The 10506-nt window shown below is 34.4% G+C and overlaps 1 protein-coding gene across 1 annotated transcript in view; it reads left to right on the plus strand.

The window, feature by feature from the left end:
* FSIP1 (fibrous sheath interacting protein 1) overlaps positions 1–10506 on the plus strand; it is a 291934-nt gene that overhangs the window by 21907 nt on the left and 259521 nt on the right. The window contains exon 6 of the mRNA XM_044660033.1: positions 2165–2258. Within this exon, the coding sequence (XP_044515968.1) occupies positions 2165–2258 (94 nt within the window). The remainder of the gene's footprint in view (positions 1–2164; positions 2259–10506) is intronic.

The following is a 10506-nucleotide window of genomic DNA, read 5'->3' on the forward strand; positions in this document are numbered from 1 at the left end:
ATAGAGTAGGTTCAATTGCATTTGGTTAATTATAAACATTTTCCAAGACCCCAAATCACTTCCTGGGATAACATTTTTTTAAACTAACATTTTCTCAGTGATGCCATTTGTCTGAAAATCCTGAAAAAACAGTTTCCAAATCTCAAAATTATTGATAACCCATAGGTTTATAAAAGCCATTGCCTATACTTAATGTGACTTTTGTGTAAGAAAAATGTTTTCTAGGAAATGTTTGGTCAACAAAAGAGACAGTCCAGTCATGTAATTAAGAGTGAGAGATGACAGATGGACAACCACAAATGCTACATTCGTACTCACAGAAATATTAGAAGGTCTCCAGGCAATTGGACATATCATCAAAGGAGAAGGATTTATGGGAGGACATGGAAAAGGATTCCATAGGATTAGTAAGCATGCATGGATTGCAATTTATAACATCAGTGAGATCATGGATCCATTGAAGCATATGTATTTTATTTATTTCTCAAAGACTATAATTATTTTTATCACTGGCTTTCAGGATAAAATCCTTTGTATTTGAATCTTTAGATTAATAATTTGAGTCTTTAGAGATGGTGCTTATTGAATGAGAAGTTCACTTCATATTCCCAGATCATATGGCTTTTTACTGTTTACTATTTGACATCTGAGGTTAGGATAAGGTTCAGGAGCATGTGGAGTCAGGGCTTAGATGTCAGATCTCTAATATACCAAGAGGTATTAGAGTATTAGTATTAGAGTACTAGTATTAGAGCCCTAGTCAGGGCAAAGTCAAAACAGACTTCATCCTTGCCTCTGTTTTTGGATTCATGAATGTGGGTGGGTACATGAGTGCCATTCTATTATGGAGATTTTAGCCATCAAATAAATCTCTTGCTCTTGTCTTGACTTCTCACCCAAGCTCTCAGACCATATGTCCTGGATATTTCCACTTGGACATCCCAACCTGTATTGATCCTATTTTTGTCTAAATTTCCAGTTATAGAATATTGTATTGTTAAATTTTGCAGTTGTCTTCAGTATTGGTTTTTCATTTTCATTAAGATACTAATGTGTCCTTAAGAAAAAGAACATTATGGGCAGTTAGGTGTCTTGGTGGATTGAGAGCCAGACCCAGAGATAGGAGATCCTGGGTTCAAATTGGGCTTCAGATACTTAATAGCTGTGTGACCCTGGGCAAGTAATTTAACTCCCATTGGTTAGCTCTTACTGGTTCTCTGCCTTGGAACCAATATACAGTATTGATTCTAAGTTAGAAGGTAAGGTTTTTTTAAAAAGAACATTACTTTTTTCTTTTTCTCTCACAGTACTTGGTACAATGTTGGCCACTTAGGAGGTACTTAATAAATACTTGTTGACCTAACTTTTCTTGGCATCCTTGGTACCTCAGACTCTGTAATAGTGTTTTTGCTTGCTCCTTTGTGCTTACTGCTTCCCTTCTGGACTTTTGTAATCCAAGGAAAGAATTTCTAATGCCAGAGGAAGAAACAATGTGATATTATAGTAATAGATTTAATTATTTTTGAAGAAGCTCTTTTAAATCACTTGGCTGGTCTCAGCAAATGTTATTTTATTTAATTAAAAATAATATAATTAATAATAAACTTTTGAAAGCTAATATTTCCTTTGGATTAAGTGTGGGAGAATAGGGATCACCTATAATACATGAAAATAGCAAATGATTAATTGGTCAAGGAAAATGATATGTTTTAGTAGACAGACCTAGTCAGTTATTTATTTTCATCTTATTTCCACTGATTCTCTGAGTTTTAGCTAGCTTGAATAGCTTTTGGAAATGGTTGTATATAAATACACTATAGTTTCAGACCATGAAATGTTTGGAATTCTAATCAGATAGTGTACTTCTAGGTTATTTATTAGCTGTAGGTAACTGCAGGCAAGATGGAGAAATTATTTACTTGACCTGAGAAGGACATAGTTGGAAAAAAGGAATGGTAATTGTATAATGAAAGAAATATACCTTTGCCTCTATTTGAAATCACTGGTGTAATATTCTCACAGTGGCAGAAAAATTGCTAGAACAAGGAATATTTAGAACATTTAAAATTTCTGAACCATTCAGGAAACATTGTTATTATTTTAAAAATAAGATAGAAACGCCCTACTTATTTCCTGTGTTCAGACTTTCTCTTTCTTTTGTTAGACTAATCCTAATTTTGATGCTATACAGAATAATGAGGAGATAGAAAATACCAAAAAATTTTTGTCTCTGGCATCTTCTTCAGAAGGGACAACTGGTAAGTAAGAAAGGTGATTTTTAAAAAAAAAAACTTTTATAACAGAAATTAATTTGAACCAAATGTACATATAACTAGAAAACTGAAAAATTAACAAGTGATGGTTGACCTTTTCTTTAGGGAAATATTTTAGCCACATTAACCTAAATTGTTCAGGATCACCAAGAGTCTGGTTTAGTTAAGGGTGGATACCTAAGGATCCATAGATATCAGTGTGCAAAATTGGAAAGCAGGATAAATATTCCTCCTATGATATCCCAGAGAAGCAAACTGATGGTACATACAGAGAATAGAGCTTTAGATGGTTAGTCAGGAGGCTTTGGTTTGAGTTTCACCATAGATATGTGCTTTGCAATCATGGTCAAAGCATTTCACCTTTCAGATCCTCAGTTTTCCTCATCTATAAAACTGGGATAATAATCCTTGTACCACCTACTTCACAGGCTTGTTGTAAGGAAAGAGCTTTGTCAACCTTAAAAAGCTATATAAATATTGGTGATTTTTTTCTCTTGTGTACTTCTCTATTGGGAGGCCCCCTTTACTTAGACCTTAAGTGTCCTCATTTTCTCCTAACTAATTACTTGGGGCTCTGAAGTACTCCCCAAGGCAAACTCTTCACTTGTCAGCTCCCCTTCCTGCCATCCTGTTCCCTTACAGCTCTTCTTTCTGAGGTTAGCCAATATGATTAATCCAAGTATTAGATTAATTCCTCTAATATAGTTCTATTTTCACAGTGCCTTAATTAATTGACTCTTCCTTTAGGAATTTCAGGCACTGGGCCAGAGTTTGATACCTTGAAGGCAGGATGATTCCTGGGGACAGGCGGCCATCTTCTCTGACTATGTGGAGGAATGGCCTTGTTAGGAATCCTTTGGTTTTACTCTGATATTTCTATGAATAGCTTATTTCCATAGTGAAACTTCAACTTTATAGATTACCTAGAATGCTTTCCAGTCAAATATAAGCTCCTTGAAGCAAGGGAATGTATTATTTTTATGTTTGTATTATTAGCCCCTAGCAAAAGTACCATGATCATATTAGACTTTTAAAACATTTTTGTTGAGTGATTTCAGACTCCCCAGATCCTTCTTGGTCAGAGATTCTTTGCTTTTTCTTGTGTCATGGACCCTTTGTCAGTTAGATGAAGCCTTTGGACCCTTTTTTGGAATCATGTTTTTAAATGCCTAACTTAAAATATATAGGATTGTAAAGAAAACCAATTATACTAAAATATTAACATTACCAAAAATTTAAAGTTAAAAATTAATTAAAATAAGATTTAAGATATTAAAAGTTACCAAAATTTTTTTAAATTTCTAGATAACATATATGCTTCTTTATTGATACAGTAAATAACATGAATAATACTTTTAAAACAGTCAAGTTATAGTTAAATGTTATTTTTTAATAATAGTGTGAACATTATTGCTGTCTATATTCATACATAGAAGAGAATGCTAGTTTCAGTTTCAAATTAGTGGAAATAAAAAGGTAAATTTTTCCCCATTCAAATTGCAGTCTGTCCACAGGGGTTCATAGATACCAGATTAATGGCCCCTGAATTGGGGATATCCCTTTGAAGCAACTTGGGTTTGGATTAACCTTGACAAAAGCTTGCTATATACAACAGTGATGATTCAAGATCTCTTTGGGCAATGGGAATTTGGACTCTTGTCAGAAAAGCTTCACTTAAGTCAACGGAATATAGCAGTGATTCCCAAAGTGGGTGCTACCGCCCCCTGGTGGGTGCTGCAGCGATCCAGGGGGGCGGTGATGACCACAGGTGCATTTATCTTTCCTATTAATTGCTATTAAAATTAAAAAAAAGTTAATTTCCAGGGGCGCTAAGTAATATTTTTTCCGGAAAGGGGATGGTAGGCCAAAAAAGTTTGGGAACCACTGGAATATAGCTTCTGGTTGATGCATTTTATTCTAGGATGTGTCACACTGAAATTGAATTTGCTACTGTTTAGGTCATTTGAAACACCTAAATAATGGTTTTCTCCGTCAACATGATTGATAACCAATTGGCCTTAAATACCTAATTTTAATTTGGGGGATTTTTTTTAGCAATATGTATTAAATTGATGTGTTCTGTTCATTGATGAAAAGAAATGTTATGCTAAAAGAAAGGCTGTATAACACAAAAAAACAAACAAACCAACCTCCAAACTTAAAGTTTTTACTTTTTACAGCTTAAACAGTGACAGGGCCATTGAGCAAAAATCAATCTGCTTCGAGGATGGTGGTTGAAAAGCTTCCTTCCAGACTTTTATGTAGTATTTTCTTGGAACTGAGAGAAATTCTTTACTCCAAGCAAGGAAACTGAACCATGACAGTATTGGCATGCAGATTTTTAATAATATGTCAATTTCTAGTTTAGAAAAAGGCATTAACTATTAGCTTTTTTATTTTTTAAACCTTTACCTTTTGTCTTAGTGTTAATACTAAGTATCAGTTCCAAGGTAGAAGGGCCTTTAGGACTAGGCAATTAGAGTTAAGTGACTGGCCAGTAGGAAGTGCCTGAGGTCATATTTGAACCCAAAACCTCCTGTCCAGTAGGTCTGTCTCTATCCACAGAGCCCCACCTAGGTGTCCCTTATTATTTACTCCATTTTCTAATTAGGAAACCTTTTTAGAAAGATCGCCTGTGGTGGATGAGGGAGGGAGTAATGATATTAATGATCCCCTCACCCTCTTTCTCCCTAAAAACAAAGAAAAGAGAAAGAAAATCAATAAAATAGTAAAGAATATTCGGAGGCGAGCAGAAGGAAGTTTAGAAGAGTGTAACACAGACAAACAGGGCAGTATTGATGTTATAGTGTTAAATTTAATAGATATCCAAAGAATCAAACTTGTATGTGATATTTAAGGTTTAACATACAATCTTTTTTCTGCTCTTTGCACATATGTGGACATTTTCATGTTTGTTGATTTTGTCAAGTTCAGAGTAAAGAAAGAAAACTTCTAAAAGGCCATGAAATATTTCCTGCATATTCTATACCATGATATTCTAAGGGCAGACAGATCCTTGTGGAAGGAGTGCTACAGTGAACTAGTTTTTAACATTTTCAGTCGCAGTATTCAAAAAAGTTGTCTTTTTTTTCAAAACATGAGGAGAGGGGGATGCAGTCCATGAAATATGCTTAGTTTTTGAGGACTAAGAAAAAAGTGGTGTTTGTATTTAGCTTAAAATCAGTCACCTTTTTTTTTCATTGTTTTTTTTTGGACTTTTATTTATTTTTTCCCCATATTATTCATTTTTGCAGTAGAGTAATCTTTTAAAACCAAAACCCTAAATCATATACCCATATTTATACAAGTGATAAATTATGTGTTTTTCTTCTGCATTTCTACTCCCACAGTTCTTTCTCTTGATATGGATTGCATTCTTCTCATAAGTTCATTGAGATTGTCCTGGATCATTGCATTGCTACTAGTAGCAAAGTCGATTACATTTGATTGTTCTGCGTTGTTTCAGTTACTGTGTACAGTGTTCTCTTGGTTCTGCTCATTTACTCTGCCTCAGTTCATGAAAGTCTTTCCAGTTCAAATAGAAATGAACTGTTTCATCATTCTTTATAGTGCAATAGTATTCCATCACCATCATATACCACAATTTGTTCAGCCATTCCTTAATTGAGGGACATCCCCATATTTTCCAATTTTTTATCACTACAAAGAGTGCAGCTATGAATATTTTTGTACAACTTTCTTTAATTATCTCTTTGTGGTACAAACCTAGTAGTAATATTGCTGGATTGAAGGGTCATTCTTTTAAAGGCCTTTTGGCATGATTCCAAATTGCCTTCCAGAATGGTTGGATCAATTCACAACTCCACCAGCAATGCTAATTAGTGTCCCAATTTTGCCATGTCTCCTCCAACATTTACTATTTTCCTTTGTGGTCATATTGGCCAATTTTCTGGGTGTGAGATGGTTTCTCGGCATTTTTTTGATTTGCATTTCTCTATGAGAGATTTAGAACAATTTTTCATGTGATTATTGATAGTTTTTATTTCTTCATCTGAAAACTGCCTATTCATATTCCTTGACCATTTGTCAATTGGGAAATGGCTTGATTTCTTGTATGTTCGACTTAGTTCCTTATAAATTTGAGAAATTAGACCTTTGCCAGAGATTTTTGTTACAAATTTTCCCCAGTTTGTTGCTTCCCTTCTATTTTGGTTGCATTGATTTTGTTTGTACAAAACCTTTTGAATTTAATATAGTTAAAATTATTCATTTTACATCTTGTAATGTTCTCTTTCTCTTGCTTGGTTTTAAATTATTTCCTTTCCCATAGATCTGACAGGTATACTATTCTATGTTCACTTAATTTACTTATAATTTCCCTCTTTATATTTAAATCATTTACCTATTTTAAATTTATGTTAGTATATGATGTGAGATGTTGATCTAAACCTAATTTTTCCCATACTGTTTTCCAATTTTCCCAGAAGTTTTTGTCAAATAGTGGGTTCTTGTCCCAAAAGCTGGAATCTTTGGGTTTATCGAACACTAGCTTGCTGAGGTCATTCACTCCAAGGCTCTTCCATTGATGCATCCTTCTGTCTCTTAGTCAGTACCAAACTGTTTTGATGACCACTGCTTTATAGTACAGTTTGATCTGGTACTGCTAGCTCCCCCTCCTACACATTTTTTTTATTAGTTCACTTGATAATTCTTGATCTTTTGTTTTTCTAGATGAACTTTGTTCTTTAAAAAAGGTTTTTGGTAATTTGATAGGTATGGCACTGAATAAGTAAATTAATTTAGGTAAGATTGTAATTTTTATTATATTAGCTCATCCTACTGTATAATTAGATTTTGCTCCCCAGGTCTCTAAATTCCAGCTTCCCATGTTCTTTCTTACCTTATATGCTAATGTATAGAGGATATAAGTTTTGTGTAGCTCCGCCCTCTCTCTCTCTTCCCCTTATTGTGGCTGCAGAAGCTGGCATAGAGCCAGGCTGAAGAACTTACTCATGTGGTCGTCTATAGTTTTCTTCCTTTGTTTTTGGTTTTCCTGCCTTGGGAATCAGTACCATATTTGTGTCATAAAAAGAATTTGGTAAGACTCTTTCTTTGCTTATTTTTGACAAATAGTTTGCATAGTATTGGGATTAGTTGTTCTTTAAATATTTGATAGAATTCACTTGTGAATATATCTGGCCCTGGGGATTTTTTCTTAGTGAGTTCCTTGATGGCTTGTTTTATTTATTTATTTTTTTTCTGTTACGGGATTATTTAAGTATTCTATGTGCTCTTTTGTTAATCTAGGCAATTTATATTTTGGTAAATATTTGTCCATTTCACTTAGACTGTTATATTTATTGTCATATAATTGGGCAAAGTAGCTCTTAATAATTGTCTTAATTTCCTCTTCATTACAGGTGAGATTGCCTTTTTCATTTTTGATACTATTAACTTGATTCTCTTCTTTTTTAAAATTAGACTAACCATTACTTTATTTTATTTGTTTTTTTCAAAATACCAGCTTCTGGTATTATTTATTAGTTTAATAATTCTTTTACTTTCAATATTATTAATTTCTCCTTTAATTTTTAGGATTTCCAATTTGGTCTTTAGCTGAGGATTTTTAATTTGTTCTTTTCGAGTTTTTTTTTTTTTTTTTTTTTTTTTTTAGTTACTTGCTGATATAGGCACACAGAGATACACATTTTTTTTCCCCTGAGTACTGCTTTGGCTGTATCTCATAGATATTTATTTGTTGTCTCCTCATTGTCATTCTCTTTAATGAAATCGGTAATCGTTTCTGTGATTTGTTCTTTCACCTACCAGTTTTGGAGAATTAGATTATTTAATTTCCAATTAATTTTTAATTTGCTCCTCCATGAACCCTTACTAATTATAATTTTTATTGCATTATGATCTGAAAAATTTACATTTATTATTTCTGCTTTTATGCATTTATTTGTAATGTTTTCATGCCCTAGTACAGTGATGGACAAACTATTCCTCCAGGGCCAGATCCAGGCTGTAGTTTGCCCATCATTACCATAAACATTTCCCTAATCACTACACCCCCACATCCAGATGTAGTGATTAGGGAATTGCTTGAGGCAGTGATGGGAAAACTACAGCCTGGATCTGGCCCATGGGGAGTAGTTTGCCCATCACTGCCCTAGTATATGATCAATCTTTGAATATGTACTATGTGCCGCTGAAAAGGTATATTCCTCTTTTATCCCTGTTCATTTTTCTCTAGATATCTGTTAACTCTAATTTTTATAACATTTCATTCACTTCCCTAACTTCTTTCTCATTTATTTTTTGTTTAGATTCATCTAGGTCTGATAGGGGAAGGTTGAAGTCCCCCACTAGTATAGTTTTACTATCAATTCCTTCTTTAAGCTCGAATAGTTTCTCCTTTAATATTCTGGATGCTATATCCTTTGGTGTATATATGATAGTTCTTCATTGTCTATACTGCCTTTTTTTAGGATGTAATTACCTTCCTTACCTCTTTTAATCAGATCTTTTTATGCTTTAGCTTTGTCAGAGATTGTGATTGGTACTCCTGCCTTCTTTTTCTCAGTTGATGCCCAATAAATTCTGCTCCAGCCTCTTACCTTTACCCAGCGAGTCTTCCTGACTCACGTTTATTTCTTATAAACAACATATGGTGGGATTTTGGTTTTTAATCTACTTTATCTGCTTCTGTTTTATGGATGAGTTCATTCCATTCACATTCACAGTTATGATTACCATCTGTGTATTCTCCATTTTGATTTTTTCTTTTAATCACCCTTTCTTCTTTCACTCTTTCCCTCTACACTGGTATTTTGCTTTTAATCAGTCCCCCTTTCCTCCTCCCTTATTTAACTCTCCTTCCCAGCAGCTCCCTTCTTATTCCCCTCGTACATCTCTTTAGGATCTTTTTTTTTTAAATTTAAACATTTATTAATATTCATTTTTAACATAGTTACATGATTCATGCTCCTACTTTCCCCTTCACCCCCCACTTTCCCCCCACCCATGGCCGATGCACATTTCCACTAGTTTTGTCATGTGTCCTTGATCAAGACCTATTTCCAAATTGTTAGTAGTTGCATTGGTGTGGTAGTTTCGAGTCCACACCCTCAATCATGTCCACCCCGACCCATGCGTTCAAGCAGTTGTTTTTCTTATATGTTTCCTCTCCTGCAGTCCTTCCTCTGAATGTGGGCAGCGTTCTTTACCGTAGATCCCTCAGAATTGTCCTGGGTCATTGTATTGCTGCTGGTACAGAGGTCCATTACATTCAATTTTACCACAGTATATCAGTCTCTGTGTACAATGTTCTTCTGGCTCTGCTCCTTTCGCTCCGCATCAGTTCCTGGAGGTCTCTCCAGTTCGCCTGGAACTCCTCCAGTTTATTATTCCTTTTAGCACAATAGTATTCCATCACCCGCATATACCACAGTTTGTTCAGCCATTCCCCAATTGAAGGTCATACCCTCCTTTTCCAGTTTGTTGCCACCACAAAAAGTGCAGCTATAAATATTTTCGTACAAGTCTGTTTATCTATGATCTCTTTGGGGTACAAACCCAGCAATGGTATGGCTAGATCAAAGGGCAAGCATTCTTTTATAGCCCCTTGAGCATGATTCCAAATTGCCAGCCAGAATGGCAGGATCAGTTCACAGCTCCACCAGCAATGCATTAATGTCCCAATTTTGCCACATCCCCTCCAACATTCATTACTCTCCCCTTCTTTCATTTTAGCCAATCTGCTAGGTGTGAGGTGATACCTCAGAGTTGTTTTGATTTGCATTTCTCTAATTACTAGAGATTTAGAACACTTTCTCATGTACTTATTGATACTTTTGATTTCTTTACCTGAAAATTGTCTATTCATGTCTCTTGCCCATTTATCAATTGGGGAATGGCTTGATTTTTTATACAATTGCTTTAACTCCTTGTATATTTGAGTAATTATACCCCTGTCAGAGTTTTTCATTATAAAGATTTTTTCCCAATTTGTTGTTTCCCTTCTGATTTTGACTACATTGTTTTTGTTTGTACAAAAGCTTTTTAGTTTAATATAATCAAAACCATTTAATTTACATTTTGTAATTTTCTCTAACTCTTGCTTGGTTTTAAAGTCTTTCCTTTCCCAGAGATCTGACAAGTATACTATTCTGTGTTCACTTAACTTATTTATAGTTTCCCTCTTTATATTCAAGTTGTTCACCCATTCTGAATTTATCTTGGTGTAGGGTATGAGATGTTGATCTAGACC

Source organism: Gracilinanus agilis, chromosome 2 (assembly GCF_016433145.1).
Source record: "Gracilinanus agilis isolate LMUSP501 chromosome 2, AgileGrace, whole genome shotgun sequence".
Taxonomy (NCBI): Eukaryota; Metazoa; Chordata; class Mammalia; order Didelphimorphia; family Didelphidae; genus Gracilinanus; species Gracilinanus agilis.